The sequence below is a fragment of the Triticum dicoccoides genome, chromosome 5A (assembly GCF_002162155.2).
Source record: "Triticum dicoccoides isolate Atlit2015 ecotype Zavitan chromosome 5A, WEW_v2.0, whole genome shotgun sequence".
NCBI classification, from domain to species: domain Eukaryota; kingdom Viridiplantae; phylum Streptophyta; class Magnoliopsida; order Poales; family Poaceae; genus Triticum; species Triticum dicoccoides.
In genome coordinates, this window is record NC_041388.1 from 19,121,164 (window position 1) to 19,146,136 (window position 24,973).

General features: G+C 43.4%; 3 protein-coding genes and 1 long non-coding RNA gene across 5 annotated transcripts; 1 reads left to right on the plus strand and 3 right to left on the minus strand.

The window, feature by feature from the left end:
* Positions 1–937: 937 nt before the first annotated feature.
* On the minus strand, positions 938–4,547 carry LOC119296835. Its single transcript, XR_005145403.1, has 3 exons — positions 4,494–4,547; positions 2,867–2,970; positions 938–1,227 (listed from the first exon to the last, which is right to left on the minus strand). It is a non-coding gene; the product is annotated as an uncharacterized LOC119296835 (long non-coding RNA).
* A 2,700-nt stretch (positions 4,548–7,247) lies between these two features.
* LOC119298837 (basic leucine zipper 19-like) lies at positions 7,248–10,231 on the plus strand. Its single transcript, XM_037576141.1, has 3 exons — positions 7,248–7,467; positions 7,719–8,566; positions 9,726–10,231. Exon 2 carries the CDS (start codon positions 7,758–7,760, stop codon positions 8,562–8,564), a length of 807 nt encoding a protein of 268 aa, XP_037432038.1. The 5' UTR covers positions 7,248–7,467; positions 7,719–7,757; the 3' UTR covers positions 8,565–8,566; positions 9,726–10,231.
* Positions 10,232–10,265: 34 nt separating this feature from the next.
* LOC119298838 lies at positions 10,266–11,819 on the minus strand. 2 transcript variants are annotated; one of them, XM_037576144.1, is made up of 3 exons: positions 10,907–11,819; positions 10,750–10,838; positions 10,266–10,638 (listed from the first exon to the last, which is right to left on the minus strand). In XM_037576144.1, the coding sequence occupies exon 1, from the start codon at positions 11,783–11,785 to the stop codon at positions 11,144–11,146; it is 642 nt and encodes a 213-aa protein (XP_037432041.1). In that variant the 5' UTR covers positions 11,786–11,819; the 3' UTR covers positions 10,266–10,638; positions 10,750–10,838; positions 10,907–11,143. The 2 variants fall into 2 exon arrangements, with proteins under 2 accessions (XP_037432041.1, XP_037432039.1); XM_037576142.1 differs by having other exon boundaries at positions 10,266–10,838.
* Positions 11,820–13,290: 1,471 nt separating this feature from the next.
* Positions 13,291–20,814, minus strand: LOC119298839 (anaphase-promoting complex subunit 5-like). Its single transcript, XM_037576145.1, has 21 exons — positions 20,539–20,814; positions 19,841–20,000; positions 19,626–19,741; positions 19,252–19,495; positions 18,360–18,453; positions 18,188–18,266; positions 18,002–18,087; positions 17,384–17,516; positions 17,238–17,270; positions 16,769–17,023; positions 16,480–16,557; positions 16,090–16,364; positions 15,500–15,559; positions 15,288–15,355; positions 15,080–15,185; positions 14,855–14,996; positions 14,615–14,713; positions 14,258–14,522; positions 14,103–14,170; positions 13,788–13,971; positions 13,291–13,666 (listed from the first exon to the last, which is right to left on the minus strand). Exons 1-20 carry the CDS (start codon positions 20,788–20,790, stop codon positions 13,816–13,818), a joined length of 2,769 nt encoding a protein of 922 aa, XP_037432042.1. The 5' UTR covers positions 20,791–20,814; the 3' UTR covers positions 13,291–13,666; positions 13,788–13,815.
* Between the last annotated feature and the right edge of the window lie 4,159 nt (positions 20,815–24,973).

Sequence of the window (24,973 nt, forward strand, 5' to 3'; positions counted from 1 at the left end):
TAAATCAATCTAGTTGGCCAACACAAACAGATAGATTGAAAAGAAATACAAATCTATAACAATCATGCATAAAAGATTTCAGAGAAGACTCAAATAATATTCATGGGTAATCTGATCATAAACCGATAATTAATAGGATCCCAACAAACACATCGCAAAAAAATTTTAACTCCCCTTATGTCGAATCAATAAATTTAGATAAAATACTATCCTTGAAGACTATTGTGATTTCCTGTGAGTCAGCAAGCCACGAGCAGGGGCCCGACATGTCCAGCAGGCGGGATGCTCGACATCAACTTCGACGTACCTCGGCCACACCGTATGTGAACACGGCAGGCAATGGTGTTGGTGCCAGCGTTCAGTCCCCCCCAAGGAGCCTCGCACTCGCACCCTATCCAAAATTAAGAGGCCACCAGCAGAGCTCGCCGTGGCTGAAACGAGAGGTCGCACGTGTAGGATGACGAGTGCTAGCCATAGAACTGATACTTAACTGGAGTCTGGAGTCTGGAGCCTGGAGGACGCTTGGATGATTGGAGGAAGAGTTGGCCAAGGCGGGGAGGAAAATTGCATGCGTGAACCTGCCTACAAGATTGATGAACATAGTGAACTACCTAAAATGCCCCTAATTAATCAATATACTACTAGAAATCTGTTATAGTATTGGTTAATCTAGGCCCTCAATCACAAAAATCAACGACCCTAATAGACTTGATGTACCGTAAAAGGACTCTTGCTTAAAGCTCACGTGACCTCCGACCTGCCCGAGGTCCAAGCTACTTAATGATCGTGGAAGGGTGTTACCCAGACCCCTTATAAAAGAGCAAGGATTCCCCAAGCAAAAGATGTTTTAAAATACTGTCTATTTGACATTTGACTATTTTTCAATTCAAAAACAGTCAAATTTCCTGACCAATCAACACATTACACGTGAGCGAGCAGGAAAATCAGCAGATAGCAAAAAAAAACTCCTGATCGTCTAAACGGGTCGGGTAAACATCTGACCCGATTTGTCCGATCCCATGCACAACAAAACACGCCAATCGCCATCAACCACTACAAAGATCTCACCTAACAGCCTAGAACAAATCTGGGAGGCGCCCATGGGAAAGGGAGAGGCGGCCATGGGAGATCGGGGAATCAACAGGTCAGCGACAATCGTACACAAACTCCTCACCATCATCTCTCTTCACCTCTTTCATTAACAAAATCTGAAGGGATTTTCTTCATCTTCAAAATAGAGAGATCAAGATCAGCTATAATTCTAGGAAAGATACATGGGGATTAACATAAAAAATACAGGAAAAATTCAGAAAACATTCAGAAGCTTATAGTGCAAGTGGTAGTCATTTTCCAGTGTAAATCCTATAAAATTCCAGTGTAATTCCCAGAGAATTACAGTGCAAATCCCCATGTAATTAAATTGTAGTGTAAATTCTCCATAATTTCCCGTGTAAATCCCCCATAAATACCAGTGTAAACATGGGAAAAATGATGTAATTACATACCTAGTAATTTACACTGTAAATCATAAAAAAATACAGTGTAAATCCCAAAAACTTGTGAAATCTGGTGTAAATTCCAGTGTAAACATGAGACAAATTATGCAATTACATTGTAAGTACACAGTAAATTCCAGTTTAACTGCACTGTACATACCTAGTAATTTACATACAAAAAATTGTAAAATCTAGAATTTCAGTGTGGGATAAATCTGGTGTAAATTCCAGTGTAAACATGAGACAAATGATGCGATTACCTAGTAACCTGGTTTGTAATACAAAATGAACTATCTATCCATGGTTACTTGCCACCGGCAGCAGCCAAACTTTACACACAATTTGCTAGCTTTACATTGTAAGTACATGGTAAATTCGAGTTTAATTACACTGTACATACCTAGAATCTACAAATTAAATTCCAGTGTAAGTTACACCAGAATGATGTAGGTTACACTGTAAGTACCCTGTAAAAATTCCAGTGTAATTTACACTGTAGGTACTACTTACAGTGTAAATTAAATTGTAGTATCTACAAATTAAATTACAGTGTAAATGCCAGGGAAAAATTACATTGTAGCTACCTAGAAATTTCCACTGCAAATCTCTAGAAATTCCAGTGCAAAAATCTAGGGGGTTTACACTAAGAAACCAGTAAAATCCACAGTAAAAATAAACTAGAAGAAAACTCAGGTAATTACACTTTTACCTAGTAATTTGCAGTGTAAAAGCCTTAGAAAACATTCAGGCATAGAAAGAACATAGAAAGCAGAGAGCATAAGCACAAACACAATCTACAGAATACATTCAAGCATGCAGACATTACAAAATACTAGCACTAACATTCAAGCATACAGAATACATTCAAGCATCTATTACTAAAATGCTTTGCTGCTCATGATTATGTTAACACTAACATTCTACTTTCCAATTGTGACAGTAGAGGAGCATGATGAGGGTAGTGACTGAAGAGGATCTACTGAGATTATCACAGGAATAACTCATACTAAATGTGAGATATAGTTGCTAAAACATTGGGAAGATGTTTAAAAATACATAAAAAGGGTAAAAGGCTAACAAAATTATGATGCAAGAAACGTTTTCTTTCACTGCGCTCCTTCATTCCGACAATATATACAAGGTAAAGTGACAAAAAAACAAAAAATACCACAGACATTCATGAGATGTCTAAAATTAAACTTGTGATGAATCTTGCAGGTACATTTAGGAGATGGATCTACGAACATTCAAGTGAGCAAACCAGATGACAGTTTCATCACAACAAGATGACAATGTAAGCAAAACAAGAGCTGAATAACTATTACAAGAAAACGCCGAAGAAAAACACACTAACAATCATTGAAACTTACATTTGCAGACATTGGAGGCAAACTTGCATAATGAAGTGGCAGCAAGCGAAGATGGGGGAGGAGAATGTAATCCCTGGGACACAAACCTGTTCTATAACATGAATCTGCAACATGTACACACCACAAAATTCAGAAATACAATGATGAACCTAAGAGAAACTCATAACATTTCAGAAGAAAATAACTAAAAGAAATCCCTAAAAGTTGCAGGTGCCTGAAGATGTTGATCGCAGTAGAGCAGCAGCTAACACGAACTCAAGCACGGGTCAAAGGAATGGAGAAGGAGAAAGAAAAGAACCAGAAGACTCACTTGAACAAGGAGACGATGAATTCCTCAATGAAGAAGACATTAAAGTGAGCTAAATGAAAACCGTCGTACAGTACTGAACCAAGCAAGGAACATTGAATACTAGCTAAATAGTATATAGGAACCAATGGTATTACTGAGCAAACTAGACTTAATTACATTGAAAAATAGACAAAATTAATGTGCAAACAGTGTGCAAGACGGGCTAAAATACACTGACAAAACCACTCAAAATCCAATAACAACCGAATTATTGGGTAAACTACACTCTAATGTTGGGGTAAATTACACTGAAACTACATTCAAATTACACTATAAATCCACTGGAATTAATGGTTGAATTACAATTAGAAGTCTGTAATGCTGGGATGAACTACACTGCAATCACAATCAAATAACATAGAAAATTCACTCAATACCACACTGAAAAAGGTTAATTAAATTATAAATCTGGTAGAAATTACACCATAAATCTGGGACAAATTACACTGCAATACTGAGATAAAATTACACTGTAAGTCTACACTGGAACTACAGCCAAATAACACTGTAATATCCACTCAATATACACTGTAAATCCGGGACAAATTACACTGAAAGACTGGCACAAATTACAGTTCAAAAATCAGGTTAATTACACTGCAAAATCTGAAAGAAATTACACTAATACAGTACTGAGATTACACTGCAAGTCTGGGACAAAATTACACTGTAAGTCTGAGATGAATTACAGTGTAAAATAACACTGCAAATCCAATCACAACAACTGAGTAAAATGACCATCAAAGGCTGAGATAAAATTACACTGAAATTAAACTCAAACCATCCCTGCAAGAAGTAAACAAACATGGTACAAGGGGAACTAAACACCTACACCCCGCAAGAACAAATCAGGAGGCGAAATGTACTTAGTACATGAACAGGAATACACACAGGAGCATCAGAACATGAGCAGGAAAGAGCTAGGCATCTGTACAAACCTCACCTACAGGAACATGAGCAGAACATCTATAGAAATCCCGCACACTACATCTATAGAAAATCCAGCACCTATAGCTACATCTACAGAAATCTGCCATGGAATCCCGCATGCTACATCTACACCTACAGAATCCCGCATGTTACATCTACGTAGAAAAGGAAAACAACAGTTACATCTACAAACTACAACAGGAGCACGCGCGCGTGTATCACAAGGCCCAGCAAATCACACATACCAGCGGCTGCATCAGATGGCGAGAGGGCGACATGAACTGACCTAGATCTAGAACAACACAAGCAGAACAACAAACACGCGCGAGAGAGAGAGGAACAACCAACCGTGACACAGGGGGGCGAAGAGAAAGGGAAGAGAGATCAAGCTCAGGCGGTGGGAGATCTCAAAATCTCCATGGACGGGGAGAATCACATACTCTGCTCCCCCGCTCGAGCTCCCCCTCAGCCTTATCGAAACAGAGAAAACGAAATGAAAAGAGTCGGCCCGGGCGGCGGTAACGGACAAAGAGAAAACCGCACCAGACAAAAAACCGGACCCGGGAACAAGCTCGAACAATCGCAGAAACCAGCGCGAATCTCCGCGCAAAAAACGACGGACAACAATTTGAACGTCAACGAATTGCAAAACACTCAGCTGTAAAATAGCAAAACCGTAAAATTATCTAGTACCATCATGTTCACTATTTGTTGTGACTCTTGCATATTAGAGATTCGAATTGGATATGTATAGGCATGGAAGGCATTCGGAATTACCAATGGATAACTATAACTATAGCATGCACCATTTGTCTTGCACATTCATCGTGAATCCCCCTTCTACTATGCCGGGTCGGTGTGACTATGGCCTTCTTTGTCATATCGGCTCGCACAACGGGGTCATGATCATGAAGAGAAGCTAAATGAAGTGCAAGAAAGTTTAACAGATTTCTTGCTACGGGGGCATGCTGCAAAAACAATCACCATCGTTATAAGTGCTAACAGAGTATTCCCTTCAGTTTTGAAGAGATTGACGCCTTGGATCTAGCTTTATCCACGGTGTACTTGTGATGTTGTTTATTTATAACTGGAACCTGAAAAAAATCTCTCATAGAGCATCGTTTGAAATATTACGGTTTTGCTTGACATCACACATACATTCTTTTTTGGAAAAGAAGGTTAAACCTTCGGCCTCTGCATCAATCGATGCATACAGTCATCTTTATTAATTATTCCATAAAGATAAAGGTTTGACAAGAAAATAAATCAAGCCACCCAAAGCCACCACTCACACCTACAAACTCGATAATGTAGAGTGCTCTCACCCCCATATCTAAAATTGGTGTCGTCGCCGATCCATCCACATAACGTATCGGGACCAACAGCCAGTGCAGCAGACCTAAACGCGCACCACATGCGTTTTAGAAGCCGGAAGCCGCCATTATCCTCAGACCGCTGACCCATCTTCAGGATAGAGATCCGCATCATCCTTGCCAGTCCAGACCTCCATCGACGCCACCATGATGCCCAACGGTGCCACCGGCCTGCGCGCATTCATCGAGTCGCGAAGATTCTGGAAGATCTGTCGTGCGTAGCACTTGCCGACCAGGCATGAGACAGCGTAGCACCTGTCGGCCAGGCATGACTTGACATCTCCACCGAAGCTCCATGCAAGACTTAGCCGCTCCACCTCCTGCATCTGTCTTCCAGCGCTGCTCCACAGACGATGCTACCAAGAGAGTAATGACACCGCAGTACCACCATCGTCTGATCTGGATGACCAGATCTTAGGGTTTCCCCCGAAGCAGCACGAGTGGGTCGACAGAAGCTACACGACGATGCCTTCATTAAGGTAACGACGCAAGATGCCGCTATCGCCCGCCATCGGCTCGGTTTTCACCAGCAACTCCGTCTCCCCATCTCACAGCCAGGACTAGATGACGGATCTGGAGATCCGACCATCCAGCTTCAGGTTGACCATCTCCGGCAAAGGAGGCGGCCACCACCGCCACGGCTAGGGCCGGAGCCCCGACGTCCTCGTGATGCGGGTCGATTCCAGGGGCAGCATGCCGTTGAAGGGACGGTAGACGACATCAACAAGTGTGTCCTGCCCGAAGCCCATCTGGACCCAGATCGAGTGCCCAAGCCGCCGCCGCTGGACCCGTCGTCGAACGCCGCCGCCGCCCCGCTCCACTACTATAGATTTGGCCATCGCGGACCGCCGCCGTCCTAACCGAATCGTTGGCTGAGGAGAAACGCCGCCGCCACCGTTGCGGCACACAGGCTTTGCCTGCGACGCCCCTGGCGGCGGCGGCGGGGAGAGGGTGTACGCTGGAGAGAACGGGTGACGGTCGGCGGGGGTGCTCCGGTGCCGAGCGGGGAGGGTGAAGGAGATGAGATCTTGTGTGGGAAGGGTTAGCTTCTATCCAGATCCTTGTGTGCTTGTACATACATGTATTACATGACACATACATATATTACAACAAAAAATAGCGGGAAAAATTGCATGTGTCTCTTGTTTATTTTGAGTACAAGACACTCACTCATAGATGCCCACATACATGCACATACATTCAAAAGCATGCACGTGCACCTTTTGATATATTGAGCTGGCGTCACATTTTGAGACTGACAAAGTCATCACAAACACTTCATAGTCTCCTCTCACTAAACCAACATGACCGAAACTTGAACCATTTGAGCTATGCTCCATATAAAATTATCAATGATATAAACCTTTTGTGAACCAGAAGGGAGCAAGTGCAGAGGCATAGAAGATGTAGAAAGGTTGCTAAAAAGTCCCTGCCAAGTATCAATATATATAATTCTAAAAAAATCAATATATTATTTTGTTTCTAGAAAATCGGCCGTCTAGTCTTCATCCTCAAAATCAACACGGCCTTTTTTTGCAAATACCCCCGTTATTTTTTGATTCAAACCGCAGTGCACTGAAAGGTCTGGACAGATCAGTGCATTTTTGCAAGTTCTAAAACTAAACCATCACATTAGATGCAAGTTCTGGACCTACGGTGCTTTTACTTTTTTTCTAGAAAATCGGCCGTCTAGTCTTCCATCGTCAAAATCGACGGGGCCCCCTTTTTTTCTCTTTTGTTTTGCGGCGACTCTCGTGCTCCGGAAAAATACATCTGACCCACCACCGCCACGCCCTAGAGCCGCCGCCGTGCCGCCGCGTAGCCTCACCGCCGGCGCCTCGCGCCCCCTCCGCTGCGCGCCTATCGCGCGCGTCGCCATCTCCGGCAGCTCCCATCTACCCAACTTCATCGCGCCCCTGCTCCGTCCGTCCGCAACCTTGGTTCATGAGGTACGTGTGACCTTCTCCGCATCGATCCAGCTATTAATCAACCAATCCATTCAGTTAACTTCCACAAATTTTGGGGAGCGGCGCACCATCTATGACGAGATCCAATTTTGGCAGCGAATTCCCTTTTAATTTTAGTTTTAATAAATTTTCATGGTGCGAATTCCCCTTCGTTTAGCACTGCTGATAGATACGTTGGGGAATTTCGGTGGCAAACCATGGAACGTGATCGATGCCTGCTGTTCCATTGCCAGGTGACTGGTGTGCGTTCTTGGCAGCAGCTGGTTGCAGCAATGGATGACGGGGACCTCGATTTCTCCAACCCGGAGGCGTACCTGTGCTCGGACACCGGCGCCGATCTGCCCGGCGGCGGCTGCTCCATGGACAGCTACTTCGACGGCATCCTCAACGACACGGAGCACCTTGCCTGCACCCACACCCACACCTGCAACCCGCCCGTCGACGACAGTTCGCACACCCACACCTGCGTCCACGTCCACACCAAGATCGTCTCGGCGTCGTCGGATGGCGGCGCCGACTCCCCTGCCGAGAACAGCGGTGCCTCCAAGAAGCGGCCGTCTGGCAACCGCGCAGCCGTGAGGAAGTACCGGGAGAAGAAGAAGGCCCACACGGCGCTGCTGGAGGAAGAGGTGGTTCAGTTGAAGGCTCTGAACAAGCAGCTGCTGAAGAAGCTTCAGAATCACGCGGCGCTTGAGGCCGAGGCTGCCAGGCTCCGCTGCCTGCTTGTTGATATCAGGGGGAGGATCGATGGGGAGATTGGCACTTTCCCTTACCAGCGGCCTGTGAAGAACGTTGATTTGGTTTCTGGTGTTGATCAGGGGGGGTTTCTTGGCAGTGCCCAGGTTATGAACTCGTGTGATTTCAGATGCAACGATCAGATGTACTGCAATACAGGAATGCAGATGAGAACAATGGGTGATGATGGTGCTATGAGTGGTCAGGTATTTGGGCAAGGCACTGGGGATATTGCAAACATCCAATGCATAGGGGGTGTGAAATCTGGATTCACAATGCCCCCAGGCTGTGGGGGTATGGGGACATTGCCTTCTGGCTGTTTACCCAGTTCTGAAAAGCAGTGAAGGTTAGTGTCTTCTTTTATTGCTTTTATTAGATAATTTTTTTTCTAGCAAGACCACTCTAGGACAATAATTTGCTAGCTAATTTTGTGTTGGACTAACATGTTCAAATTATGTATATGCAAACTCATGAGAGTGCTTGTGCCGTCTATACTCTATACTGTAAAATCGTCTGTTAATAGCTTACCTCTATTGTGTGTCTATTTGGATATTCTTTTATTTGGTGACCTGGAATCTTGTTTTGACGATATATAGTCGGAATCTATGTAACAATTTTCCTTGGATTGTATAACCCCCCCTTTGGAAGAAAAGGAACAATTGATTTTATTAGAAAACAATTAGCAATGTGATTCCTGTGCCGTTGAGCATGGTTGAAACAGTTGTTACAAATTGATAGGTGATGAAGACTAAATAGCTGTTTCCATGTATCCTTATAAGTTGTAACCATAGCTGTTTTTGTGTGTCAAGTGATAATAGAAGTTTAGAACTGGAAGCTTACCTGGTTTTTGTGTCTATTTGAATATTGTTTTATTTGGTGACCTGGAATCTTGTTTTGAGATATATATACTAGAAACCTATGTAAAAAAAAATCCTAGGATTGTATAACCCCCTTTTGGAGGAAAAGGAAGACATGATTTTATTAGAAAGCAATTAGCAATGTAATTCATGTGCTGTTGTCCATTGTTGAAACTATGAGTTGTTACATACTGATCGGTCACTAAGACTAAATATCTGTTTCCATGTATCCTTGTAAGTTGTAATCATATCAGTTTAGGTGAGTCGAGTGATAACTGTCTCGGATTTCAACTTTATCAATTCAGCACCAGTTGTTAGTTCACTTGCTTCTACAATATTAGTTTCGTACTTACGTTGCAAAAATTCCAGCTGCGGCCTGTGTGCTTGGTAGTTTGCGTCATTCATATGAAGAGCAAGTAGTGTTTAGGGTAGTGTGCTTGGTAGTTTGTCACTAGAAATTTAATTGATTTATGAAGTGTCTTGTCTTAATACAGTTTAGGCTGTGAACGTTGCTTTGGTTACAGTGTGTGGACCTGCTTTGTTGTTGCTTTTTTCTTTGCTGTTGTATCTTCTCTCCGCTCGGAAACTTTGCAAAGCTGGTGCTAATCCGAGTATCGTAGTAACACAGATGCTTCTGCCTTTTTTCAGGATTTCCAAGGTGCTGCGTGCCATATATTCTCCTTGGCAGGTGCTATCAATCCTGTGGATGGAAGATTGTATAAATCGTTAGCTTCTATCCGCCGTGTTTGGTCCGAACCGTCGCGCGTGTGTGATTCTGTCGCCAATGATGCTTCTTCGACGGTGGCCTGAGGCGCTGAAACTTTATTGGGTCTCGAGCTGTCAGGGCATACTCCTTTTTTCCCTAGCTCTCATTTCCAGTTTTGCTGGAGTTCGACAGCCTTGCTCCCAGTCCGAGGCGCACTCTCTCTGACAAAGAGTCGCCGAATCCTAGTGAACCATGAATAACAAGAGAGTGGTCGTCCATGTTGTGTGCCAGGAGGATACATGTTTGGTTTGGGTTAGACCCCAACGTTGGATATGATGTATGAGCCTTATGTATGCACATTTTGCATGGTATTTCAGAGTAGATGGTATGTTGTCTTTTCATGTCGTCAGTTTGAACACATCGATTCAGTTATTATTTGGACCTTTCATTATTTGAACCTTAGCAAAATAACATTGCCATGATACATCATCTGAAGCTTCAATTGCGAGTGAATGAATGGGTGTTGCAGCTATAGCTGGATGGCTGGAGCATATATGTATTGTTATCGTCAGACAAACACATCACACATGCCTGCTTGCTGGAACTAACACAAGGACAAGTCGTAGACAGAAAAACAGTAAGAAGCTAATAAAAAGTTGCATCAGCATTTCTGATTACATCCGGTTGAGATAAACCGGTCAAAAGTTGCAACGACGCAGGAGCGAAATTCCGTTGATTTCACAACTCAGCAGGCAGCCGTAGAACAAGCCAACCATATAAATTGTTCAGGAACACTGCAGACCCTTAACAATGTGAATCATGAGAACACAGAGCTTTAGCTGTTCTGCATTGACCCTGCATGCAAACAAGACAAAGTCTGAAACCAGTTTGGAATGCTACCAATAGCCAATAAAACTATACACGCGCGAACAATAAAGATAAGCGTCGCAAGCCTTCGATTTCCACTTGTTCAAGATTGATCAAGGAGATGTCTTTGCTTCTCCAGCTCTTGGGCTCGTCACAAGGACAATTTCTACCGGGCATTCCGCTTTCACCTAGAACAAATGTGGATTAGTACTATCTATGCATTTACTGATGATCCACAGCTGAAGCAAAGCATTACATCTGGTCTCTGGAAGATGATCTAGAGCTTTTGTGTAGCGGTACCGAGCAGGCGCAACGCAAATGACCCGAAAGCATGCCCCACCGATCTTATATCACAATCACACTCCATTGTCGTGAAAAGTGGCTCCAGAGCAGAGAATGTTTCCCAATCTCCTGCTCGAAAGTGAGTTCTGCATCAGGATAACTAGTCAGACCCTGGCAAAGGAAATGTTAGTCTCCCATCCATGAGTTTGATTCAGTCAGATATATAATCAGGTCGATCGGTTGAGTAGGACATGAGACATATGCAAGCCCACATGTGCAGGGACAGCACGTTGGAGTGCTGCTGCAAGCGTGCGCCGTCGTCTTCCCCGGGCACCTCAGCGGCGGCATGTAAGCTCACGCTTGAGAGGCTCCAAGGATCGAGCCCGACGGTGAGCCTGGAATAGCTGCACTCCCAGGAGACCTTGTCCACAATCGGTGCCACGATGGACACGCCGAGCTCGCCGTCGACGGAGAAGGACAGCGCCAGTTTCTTGAGCATGGGAGCGTCGACGTCGATGCGGCCGGTCCATCTGCTCAGGTTCGCCGCAGCCAGTTCCTCCAACGACCCCGATTTGACTGTGATGTTGCTGTCGAGGAGGCCCTCGGCGACGGCGAGCACGCGCAGGCGCGGGCAGAGGGGGGTCAGGTCGGCGAGGTCGACGCGGCAGCCGGAGAGGGACAGCCTCTGGAGCGCGGGGAACCCGGCGGGGCGTGGCGGCAGCGTGAGGCGGAGGCAATGGCCGCGCAGCTCGATGGAAGCGGGGCAGGTCGATATCGAGGAACTCCCGGCTGCGCGGGAGGGCCAGGCGGAACTCCGCCGGCGAGAGCCCCGCGGCGGCCTCCTGCGCCGCATGCCCGGCCCCGGCGACGAGGATGCCGAGGAAGGACGCCCCTATGAGCATACACTCAGTCCTCATGAACGCACGCACGCACGTCCTATCCCTACGAGCATCTTTGAAAGACTGAGCTGCCATGTCATCTTGAAATTTACGAAGTCATCGTAGAAATGTCTCCTCTCACTGAATGCGCATCGTCGGAAATTCTGAAATAAATCTAGAAATAGATGTGAATACCATGACTTGAAACCTGATGGGCTGAAGATACCACAGTACCTCTAACCATTCAACCACAGGTTGGTTTTAATGAGTACAATGGAAGATTAAGTTTATTTCAAAGATATTTTTAGATTTTTTTACTTCTTAATTATTACTATTTTTTCTATATAGGGTGTATGTCCGGATATGGGAAACAATTTTTTATATATAATAAAAATTAGAAAAACCACAAAATTCGAAAAGGCAAAATTTAAGCCAAAATAAAATGTTTTCTAACCGGCCTTCTCCATGTTCGTTACTTTTTTTAATCACATGTTATCCGTCAAGGAGAACAAAGATCCATAATGCAACACAAAAGGCAAATAAAATACAATGTAAATCAAGAGGGTCTTCAAATCCACAAACGGCGCCACTGGTCCTAGGACCTAGGACCCGAACCCCCATTTGTTTCTTTTCCATTGCTTCCTGCTAATGCAGTGAAAAGCCAGCAATTGTTGGATCTTAAAAAAAACGGCGCCACTGCAAGCTAACAATTGCCACCACCACCCACAATCCCATAACCGATGAAAAGAAACAGCATCAATTTTTTGCCTGGCGGTACCCATTTACCTTCTTGGTTGGCGGGTATGGAGAAAAAAATTATCCATCGGGCAGTACAGTACGGGTATGTGTAATGGATAAATTCGGGGAGTAAGGGATATGTGTAAGGGCATCTCCAATAGATTGTATGTTAGTTCTGTTGGTAAAATGTTCATGTCATCAATCAACAAGCTATTATACAACTATTTCAATAGGCTGTATCTAAGCTATCCAATAGATGATGAGAAAATAAATGTGATTGCTCTCTATTGCACCTTGGAGCTTGTGCAAAGGTTGTTGGTTATGTTACATACAACTTTGCTCGCTCTTCACATTTATTACATGTCACATCATCATTATATCCTAGAGGTGGCAAATTTACCAACACCTATCCTACAGCTGTTGGAGATGCCCTAATGGAACTGTGTGCATGACCCTATTATCTTTATCTTGTTTTTTGTGTTTTGTATTTTGCCGTGAGCACACAAATGGACATCTTATTACACAAGATTTCGCAGGTTCACAAAGCACAGATAATTTATTCCCCCAAATTATTTGAATACCCCTTCTCCCTGCATTTGCTTCGTTTTCTGCTACAAATGACAGTGGTCTATTAACCACATCATATAGTTGTACTACGATGGCAGTGATCTAATTAAGCGCACGAAGCCACCACCAAACTAAGATGCCACGTGCTTCACATAAAGAGAGGATGAAGTGGACATTCATCTCGAAAAGCATTTGGCTAACTGAGCTTTACTGACCAATATTGGGCAAATTAGACCAAATTTTGGAAATCAATGACCGTTTTACATACGCGCAGGCATTATATATAAACCGAAAGAGAGATAGCATATGGCGTTGACACTTTTCGTCAACAACGTCACTTGTCGGCCATTGCTACCATGAAGCTCCATTACATCACTGAAATAACACCCGACCGCCTCATTGAGCCACCAAGCGGAATTCCAAAAGGAACAGGATGATGGCGGAGTTGGTGCGCACAGGAGGTGATGATCTCGTCAACAAGCACCACAGATCCATAAATGTAAGGACGAGAATCATGTCGGCGCGCAAACTTTCGCCGCTCTGCTTGGACTCTGCATGCAAATGAGGCACCACTTTGGGTCAGTATCTCAGCATGTGTGGAAAATATGAAGTCGCCGTATCTGCAGAGAACCCTATCAAGAAACTGGAAGGACATCCTTTTTGCGGCTTTACCAAGGGTTTATAAATTAACCGTGCAACATCAGTAAACGAGTGAATCCTCCTCGTCGCGCGGGTTCTCGAGGGCGGTGACGTGCTCCTTGAAACGAGCCGCGGCTTCCTCCCTCTCATATTCCTTGCCCAGGTGGTTATACGTCATCGCCTTGAGATAGTACACCTCTGCCGCCATCTCGTGGTACTGCATATCACAATGGATTTTAAATTTGCGTGAGATTTATAGTCCTCTTTATGCATTTTGAACCCAATCCTGGTGATGGTAATGTCTCAGCAATTCAGGAAGAGAAGTTTGAGATGCAGCCGTCAGCTCACCTCTAAAACCTGCAGGTCTTCAGCCGCTTGATTTAGAGGGTCCAGAACAGCACAAGGATCTTCAGAAACTGTCATAATAAATAACCAGAGGTCCATCAAGCAACTGAATGTGAAGTAGGAAGCACATGGTAGGAAATCATCATCCGGTTATATACCTGAAAATTCTGGATCGGTTAAGTGACATTTTGCTAAGACTATCTGAGACCGAGCACGCAGCTCAAGACCGCCATGGCCGAGAATCATAGGAAGGCTTTGATAAACAAGACTTAAGGCCCTCTTCGCATGGTTAGATCCAAGAGCTAGCCACAGTTCAGCGAGAGTAAGTGTGGCTGAAGCTTCAAGCAGATCCAAATTAAACGATTTGCAAAACGATTGGCTGGCTAATGCGTAAGTGAGGCCAAGGACCGCGTTGTCAGACTTCTGTGGGAGAGGGAGGGAAAATATTAGTTCTCTCTGCATGGCATTGCAATATTTATGAGGTTCTAGTCTCAACATTAACTGGTCTGTCTTACTCTATGTATTTCGGCAAGTAACAAAAGGACACTTGCATTCTCTACTTGCATGTTGTACTTGTAGCAAGTAGTGAAAAGGGAATTCGCCACAGCTGCTGCCTGCACAAAGGATACAAAGGAGACAGTAAACGCGTTCAAAATATGTCAATCCACTTGCAGGGATGAAAGATAAAAGGATCAATAAGATGCGTAACACGTGTGCTTCTTGGGTAAACTCTAGTAAGCAAGTAAATTCAGAACCTGGCTAAACTGTTTTGCAGCGAGTAACGTGCGGGCACGCCGTAGACTGGCTTCAGTCTTTAGCTCAATGTCTACTCCACTGACAGAAGATGAGAGCACCCCAAATTCATCACCGATTTGTTGCGCGATTCTCAGGTGTCCTCTACATAGATCAATTTTACACCAAATAATAACAGATCAAATTGTAGACGTAGTGCAGTTGATAGAAGAAGTGAAGCTTCGTACCGATGCAGGGCACGCTCATGTAGCAATTGCATTTTGAGAAGGTGGATCTGCGAATTCGTCGAGGATGGGAACTTCTCTTCGGCAAGCTTGAGCGCACAGAATGCCGCTACAGAAAAATGGATATTATCAATCCATAAGAAACTATGGAAACTTACATAGCTCTTGGAGGTTGTAGCACATACATGTTGGTCATATACAAGTAACTAACCTGAATATCCTTTGAAGACTGCTAACTGTTCAATTAGCTTGACATATGCCAGTGACAGCTCTGATGAACTGTTAAAGAAAATACAATACTATCACATATCTAGCAAAGCATCAAGAGATTTAAAAGCTACTGCTTGCATGGTACAGGATAATTATGTACATAAAGTTGAGGTGTTACACAAATATAATTGCCAGAATTTCATTATGTTCTACCTTGCAGCATCAGCAAAGCAGGTTGCATAGACCAGCGTATTCATTCGAACCATCGGAGCACTGTGGAGAGAGTTAACCAAAATCAGTTTTCTTGAAAGGATATAGACAGCAAGTGGGCAAAAAAAAAGAGAAAAACATTGGAGTTCATTCCATAATATGATTTACCATAACTTCAACTAATAATGGAATGCAATAAAACGTCAGCTGAGAGTTGGCAACAAAGGAGACGATCAAATGGTTTCATGTAGCAAGAGGCTGAAGCAGACCAAGGGTTGAATTAACGCTTTGTAAGACCAAAAGTTTTTAAAAGGCCGTATGCACATCGAACAAGTAACAACAGGTGAGGCCAATATCCTGCTGTTTCTAGTATTTAAAGTTATCTAATATTTAGCAGTATCAACGAATAGTCCAACAACATGCAGCCCAAGTATTTGCACTTCCTAAACTGAGACATTTGGTCATTGTTTATCTAACGCTCCCTTTTGCCAGCACATCCACAATTATGTGCCAAGCTGGCAAAATAATTATACAACTTGCAATTTCTGCTATGAAAATGCATTTTTATAGTAAACATTAACAGAGAACAGTACCTTCCATAGTGCTCCCAGGCAGTGGCCCTCATCAAATATGCTGAGCCAGCTAATTGCAATACTGATGTAGGTATTGAACTTGGTTGTGCATGAAAGTGGAAATTGTCAAAGTCATTTGTAATAAATTTTCTAGGCTTTGTTGAGCTACTACACCAAGAACTGGAAGCATCAGACAGATTCTTAAGCCATGAGGTGCTGAAACTACCATTATCACTCGAAATTGATAAGCCATCTGCGCCAAAGTCGGACAGCACATGGGAACTTAATCTTAAATTCTGCAATAAAACATAAGACAGAAAACCTAATTAATTTAGAAGCAAACATATACATCCTCTATATTGGGGATGAGTGACTGAGTGTGATATTATTTATAGCTTAAGTGTGGCATACCTTGCAGACATCTGCAGGACATGTTCTAAGCTTTGTAGAACCATTAGGGCCAAAGGACACCAACGGCCTTTGGACATGCTGGCAAGCAAAGGTTTAGAGTCAGAAGAAAACACAGATCAACAAGGACGCACAGCTACACTGTATATAAAAGTTGTGATCCCATGTCTGAACACTAGCACTAGGACAGCCCGACAGCATACAAAAGCAGTAAGATGACCAAAGAAACTTAAGCATAGCTAAGTATCTTAAAGACCTTATAAAGGCAGATAATACCAAATTGAGATCTTACCTTCAAATCAAATTTTGCAAGAGAGATGTGATCAAAGGATAACAAGCTTGTAAGTTTCAGCATATCAGCTCTCTTAAGTGATCGCTTCAACAGAACAAGCAACTGCTGCTGAATGGACAATGGTGTGCCCAGTCCAATATTGTTTCCAAGTGAATATCGAGAACCAATTAGTCCAACTGTGCTTGATATTCCTATCTTTGATAATAGATTGGAAATGGCTCCTAATATATATGCAAGGCATGAATCATCATTGTTCTGAAAAAAAAATATCGCATCTGTTAAAGCAGCCAACTGAAGAGCGGCTTGCATTAATATTGAAATAACACTACAAAAATGTAACATACATGCAAGGCATGAATAATCATTGTTTCTTTCAACATGGTTGGATAGAATTCTACTCCCTCCATCCCATAATATAAGAGCGTTTTTGACACTATATTTGAGAAATAGACAAGTTCAGTAAACTAACCATTTGAGAAACACGCACTGCTTCTGTGAATGCCTGCAAGAAAGCAACCCAACAGAACAATAATTAATGTGCAATGTTGAAATAAATAGCTCGATGGAGTGATATGCTGATAGCAGAAAACAAGATAAACCAATACCTTATATTACCTCTAGGGCTTTCTTTGGATGTCCAAAATAACAATGCAAGTTGCCTAAGCAGAGCAGAGCACTCTCATACTTTCCGACAATATTATCTTGGTGAGGAGATGAAGAACGACTGAAAAGTCCTTGCATCCCAGCACTATAAATAAAGTATAACCAGTTAGGAACAAATTTACAAGAGGTTACTGTGTCTCCAATATACAGCATACGCAACATGTCATTATCACATCTTGGGTTGTGGGCAAAAGAATCCAACCTTTCAGCCTAGCGAGCAGGCCAACAAATAAGCTGTAGCATTGAGCAACACTGCACTAGGATAATATAGGTGACACTGTTGAATGAATAAGACTTTTGGTGGTTTTATTTCATGTATATGCTTCAACAGTCTAGATTCTATAGCATAACATGACTATGCTGATTTATCAGGACATTGCATACAAAAGGCATTCCTTAAATTTAAAAATGTCATCAGGCATTGCTTAAATGGACAAAACAGATGTTAAAACATCAAAAAGTCACACAATGAGCTGGTGACTAAATGCTCAATAGTAACATTGAATTATGGAAAAAATGTGGTCACAATATCAGCACTCCCCATAGTATGGTTGAGGGTCTGGCACTGACCTGTAATCAAAATAGCGGTGAAGATGGTCTAATGAAGCAACATAGTCATCATGGCAAAGAGCATTCAAGTATTGCAAGAATTGGACCTGACAGGTAGAACAAGGGTACAAAGTAAACCAAAAAGTATTGGGAGCTGTTCACTGTCATAGTCACATATCAGATGCATTATACTGTGGCATAACTTACACGATGAAGCTCTGGAGCTAATGTCTGAAGCTGTGCCATAGTGTTGTTAAATGAATTCAAAGGCACTGAGCTGGGATCCCTGCAGCAAAAGAGCTGCCGTTAAAGGCACTGCGCATATCCTTTAGTTTTCAATACGTGGATTAGCTGATTAAATGTAGGAAACGATACTCACTTTTCAAGAACGTCAGCTTGCTGGTTCAGAAATGCCTCTAATTGCCACCTTGATCTCAGACAAGTTGGATTATCCTCTGCTTTGAAAATATCGGCTAGAAAAGGGAAGACAAATGCTATATAAGTATAGTTGACCATTTGACACCCTGCCATCCTGGTAAAACCAAAATAATTCTCACAAATAGATTTCATGTGGTATGGTGGATGAACAAAGAAGAGTAAAATTCAGTCACCTAATCTGTTTGGCAACAAAAATAACCAGCATATATACAAAATAAAAAAATCAATCAACAATAATTGTGGTGAGCATCATTTAGTAATATTTTGAAACATGATTCACATAACCTGAGTGGCAAATGGTTCACTTTCCAGTACACAAAAGGCATTAGAAAAAGAAGCAAGGTGATGAAGCCGCAAATGCTGGCATTACTATTACCAAATAATTAGTTAATTATATAATGAAAAAATAAAGTGTGATAATTCCGACACACTGACACAGCTAGATGACATTATTTAAATGGCATGTGCTTGAAGGAAATCAGTTGAATACTAGTGTACATTTTTCTAATACCAGATGTCAAGATAGCATCTTAGGAGGCAAACATTACAAGCTTGACATTAATGTCAATACTAATTCAGGGGCGGATAACTCTTTGCATGATCACATATGACAGCTCAAAAAAAAAACTGACTACATGCTAAATTCTGAGCTAGCATTTCTTCCATGTTGTACTTGTTGCATTCTGTCTTTCTTATTGGTCACAGATGATTTTAAAAATTCTGGTGTGCCATTTATTCTGTCTTCCTTGGCAAATTCAAATAATTCCACAGTCCCATCAAAGTAAAGTTAAAAATTAAAAATTAGGTTAAAAGGGTTTAGAATTCAAGTTTACCTTCATCAAAATTATGAAGTGAGATAGGTGCATGGATTAGAGACGAAGAGCTCTCCCCCATATGGCTCTCAGTGGCATAGCCTTGAGTATATCTGTCAAATACACCAGATCTAACACCTATATCTGCATCCATCGGGTCGCCCATTTCTATTTCACCATTAAAGTCCTCATCTTCTGCCAAATCATATGAAGCCTCAGCTGAGTTACAGTACGCCACAAGATTTGCCAACAGATGGCAGACACCCTACAAGAATTTTCAGCCTACTCAGTTAATACCCCAAATAAGAAAAGAGAAAGGGCATAAAAATAATCAAAAGAAGGGCATATAAATATCAAAAGAAAGGGATGTCAGTGCAATATTCTAGTTGTAGCACCTCAAAAGTCATGGAATTGAAGGCCAGTATACAGCAACGAAGAAAAACTCCAAGCTGACTATTTGGGTCCAGAAATTCATCTTCCACACTTCCACCGTCCGGTGAAGTGAGCACACCTGGCGAAAAACACTGCAGGGTAAGCTGTCTATTTGGGAGGCATGTATTAAGAAGGGAATAGCAAGGACTCAAACATCCATCCATACTGTGAAGCTCACCTCTTAGCTTATCAAAAAAGTTGAACAAATCGTCTGGTGAGTTAAGCCCAGCCAGTGTGGTTGTCAACTGCTCACAAAGCCAACCATTAACTAAATCGTCTACCGCCTTCAACTGCCTTAAAAGCTCTTCCAGTGGCGGTTCCAAAAAATCCTCACATGACTGCAAGAAGAATAAGGTATGAGTCAAAATGTTGCATCGGAGAGGGAGACAAGAAAAAGGAAGCTACAATGCAATACATACAAGGCCTCGAACTTGGCAACATATATATAACCGTGTACATCAAAAACAGTAGAAGAACTACATGCAATCGATTGACACCAAATGTATTGATGAACATTCTCTCGAGCCAAGTCCAAATTGCATATATCAACAACACTGCCATTCGCAAGGCCATAGCGAATCAGCGCTAATGTGGCTGCGTCAGCTGTCAAGTTTCTCATGCAAAATACAACAGCTACCGAGAAGTTACAATAACAAAATCGGCTAAACCGGCGAACAACTGATGCTTTACTGAATGCTACAAACTAGATGAATACTTCAGCAGACGAATCCCATTCTGCATTTTGATGCTAATTACATTACTGTATGCAATGGGGCTTAGAGATAATGGTAAAGCTAGTCTCCACCGAGTGGTAGCGGTGGGAGCACACGGACAAGAGCGAGAGGGGGCACGGGCGTGGGAGCGGGAGGAAGTTACGCGGGTGAGGGCGAAGAGGAAGAGGCCGAGGCGGTTGTGGTGGGCGACGGAGTCGAAGGGGAAGGGCGGGGCCTGATGCTGCTGCTGCGCCGGCGGCGCGAAGACCTGCACGAGGTGGCACACCGCCATCTTGTGCGGCGTCAGCTCCAGCAGCGCCCCGAAGTCCGCGGATCCCGCGTCCCTCGCCGCCGCCGCCGCCCCGGCCCCCGCGCCCTCCCCCGCGCTGCCGCCGACCCCCGCGAACACATTCATGGCGCCGCCGCCGGAGACGAGGGTTTTCAAAAAAAATTGGCTGGGGAAGGGGAGGGGAGCGAGTGGGGGGAGTGGTGGAGTAGGGGGCTTGGGGCTTTCAGGCTCGCCCTCGTGGGCTCAAAGGCCGCTACTGAATCGCTTGTGAATGCACATTTTTTATTTATCTGAGCTCAAAAGGCTATTTAATCGCAAACCATACATCCAAATGGGTTGACACTTTCCCACAATACAAAACGAAACATTTGTGATTTAATTTTTCCAATTTTTTATGAACACTTCAAAATTTTCAGTATGAAAAATAGATCAACCTGGAACGTTGGATCTTTCACGGACGGCTGATAATAGCAGCTAAGTTACAGTGAGACTTGCTTCATAAAGTCACTGAAGCTGCGTCACTTGTGCTGTGCGTGGGTGCCTGAGGTCACGGGCGTCTGTCGGAGGCTGCAGCGCAGGTGTGGATGGCGGCAGCATCGACTGGATCTGATCTGGGTCACTCGGTTGTCCGCCTGTAGTGGTGGACTTGCTGATCGTGGTGCCAGCGGCCTGGTCATGCTGGGTGTTGATGTTGGAATATGGAAGGGGTTGCTTGTGGCGCTGGTGTGTTGGAGGATGGATGGAATGCTGATGTGTGTCGGCATCTCTCCTCTCTTGATTGGGGTGTTGTCTCCATATGGGTGAAACCCAAGGTTCTTTGGCAGATCGGCGATGGCGGCGCCATGATGTCATTACAGGCTATGGAGTAGTGGAGTTTGAGGCACAACAGAGACGTAGATGAAGGGGAACGTAGTAATTTCAAAAAAATTCTACGCACACGCAAGATCATGGTGATGCATAGCAACGAGAGGGGAGAGTGTTGTCTACATACCCTCGTAGACCGATAGCGGAAGCGTTATGACAACGCGGTTGATGTAGTCGTACGTCTTCGCGACCCGACCGATCAAGCACCGAAACTACGGCACCTCCGAATTCTAGCACACGTTCAGCTCGATGACGATCCCCGAACTCCGATCCAGCAAAGTGTCGGGGAAGAGTTCCGTCAGCACGACGGCGTGGTGACGATCTTGATGTTCTACCGTCGCAGGACTTCGCCTAAGCACCGCTACAATATTATCGAGGAGTATGGTGGAGGGGGGCACCGCACACGGCTAAGAGAACGATCACGAAGATCAACCTGTGTCTATGGGGTGCCCCCTGCCCCCGTATATAAAGGAGTGGAGGAGGGGAGGGCCGGTCCTCTCTATGGCGCGCCCTAGGGGAGTCCTACTCCCACCGGGAGTAGGATTCCCCCTTTCCTAGTCCAATTAGGAGTCCTTCCATGTAGTAGGAGTAGGAGACAAGGAAGGGGAAGAGGGAAGAGAAGGAAGGAGGGGGCGCCGCCCCTCCCCCTAGTCCAATTCGGACTAGTCAATGGGGGGGGGGGGCCTGCCTCTCCCTCTCCCCTAAAGCCCAATAAGGCCCATATACTTCTTCCCCCGCATTCCCGTAACTCCCCGGTACTCCGAAAAATACCCGAACCACTCGGAACCTTTCCGATGTCCGAATATAGTCGTCCAATATATCGATCTTTACGTCTTGACCATTTCGAGACTCCTCGTCATGTCCCCGATTTCATCCGGAACTCCGAACTCCTTCGGTACATCAAAACTCATAAACTCATAATATAACTGTCATCGAAACCTTAAGCGTGCGGACCCTACGGGTTCGAGAACAATGTAGACATGACCGAGACACGTCTCTGGTCAATAACCAATAGCGGAACCTGGATGCTCATATTGGCTCCTACATATTCTACGAAGATCTTTATCGGTCAGACCGCATAACAACATACGTTGTTCCCTTTGTCATCGGTATGTTACTTGCCCGAGATTCAATCGTCGGTATCTCAATACCTAGTTCAATCTCGTTACTGGCAAGTCTCTTTACTCGTTCCGTAATACATCATCTCGCAACTAACTCATTAGTTGCAATGCTTGCAAGGCTTATGTGATGTGCATTACCGAGAGGGCCCAGAGATACCTCTCCGACAATCGGAGTGACAAATCCTAATCTCGAAATACGCCAACCCAACATGTACCTTTGGAGACACCTGTAGAGCTCCTTTATAACCACCCAGTTACGTTGTGATGTTTGATAGCACACAAAGTGTTCCTCCGGTAAACGGGAGTTGCATAATCTCATAGTCATAGGAACATGTATAAGTCATGAAGAAAGCAATAGCAACATACTAAACGATCAAGTGCTAAGCTAACGGAATGGGTCAAGTCAATCACATCATTCTCCTAATGATGTGATCCCGTTAATCAAATAACAACTCTTTGTCTATGGTTAGAAAACATAACCATCTTTGATTAACGAGCCAGTCAAGTAGAGGCATACTAGTGACACTCTGTTTGTCTATGTATTCACACATGTATTATGTTTCCGGTTAATACAATTCTAGTATGAATAATAAACATTTATCATGAAATAAGGAAATAAATAATAACTTTATTATTGCCTCTAGGGCATATTTCCTTCAGTAGAGTAGTAGCAATTCATCCTCACTCGCCCACTCCGTGTGAAGGAGCCGCCGCTATGGCGAGCCCGGGGTCGTGGGTGAGCACTGGAACGAGGATCGTGGGCTATGGGCTACGCCAGGAGCCACCTATGTTCTGCACGGATGGATAAGGTGGCGGATCGGCTATGTACTGTAACTCTGTGCATTCTGTTTTATTCGGTTTACATGATTCGGTTTATGTGGTTTGTATGTATTAATACTTTGATAAATACTCCATCCGGTCCTTTTTACTCTGCACATTAGATTTGCCGAAAGTCAACCTTTGCTAGGTTTGACCAAATTTATATTAGAAATTATTAGCATCTATAATATCTAATAAATATAATATGAAAATATATTCCAAGATGAATCTAATGATATTGGTGTTGTTATGTGAATGACTATAATTTTTTATATAAACTTGGTCAAAGTTGAATGAGATTGACTTCGGACAAACCTAATATGCAGAGTAAAAAGAATCAGAGGGAGTACGATTTAGTTTCGGTACATGCCAAATTATTTTGGTATGGTTTCGTACTTTTGGTATATACCATAATAAGCAAAGATGCCATGAATTTGAAAATAACATAATAATAATTGACAAATGTATGACTCAAAACACATACTTTTTTATACAAATGTAGTTTAACTATATATAAGTATATATGCAACCTACCTTATCACAAAACCAATGAAAGGAACAAAGCAATACAAGTAAAACAGAAGCACAACCAGAAACTAAAATAGAAGCCGCGAAGATGTATATTCTCACTCCATTCACAAAAATTTTGTAGATCATAAGGGAGAGGAAGGAACACCTAAGAACAATAGGCATGGGAGGCATCGGGAAAATTCCAAAACAAATATTGGACCCTAGTTGGACAGGGACACACTAGTTTATGACTTCCTCCATGTTCCCATGCCCAATACTCTTAGATGCTCATTTCTTCCTCTTCCTGATTTGCCATCACTTCCCCATCATCTAAATCCAAATGCGCATATATTTTAAAATAATTACACACGCAAATAGGAAAAGAAAGGAATACCTAAGAACAATAGGCATGGGAGGCATCAAGAAAACACAAAATAATCTTTGCCCCTAAATTAAGAGGCCAAGAAATCTAGGCTTTCCTCCATGTTCCCATGCCCACCGCTCTGAGATACTCATGGCTTCCTTTTCCCTACTCTCTCAAGACCTCACGATTTAAGCTTTACAATTTAGTAAGCTTTCATCATGGAAACACTTCCTCATGAGGTAAAAGGAAGGGGAAGGGGAACCTAAGAACAATTGGAATGGGAGGCAAGGGGAAACACTGACAAAGATATCCACCTCTGTTTTCTAGAGTTTCCTCTGTGTTCCCCTTCTCTCCGCTCTTCGACTATTTCTTCCTCTTCCTAGCTCATATTGAAGGAGTATTACACAAAAAGAAGCTTGAACTTGTGGGGTATATAGAGGCCTCTTATGAAGTGTTCTAGAGTGTAAACTGTGCTCAACCTTGTAAGGGGAATACTGAAATCAATGAAAACACATGCATATATGCATGGTGCACCATAGTGTATCATTGAATGACACTGAGCCATGTAACATCTATTGCTAATATGGGCACATGGAGGGAGGATTTTGGGAGATCTTTTCTCATCCATAGC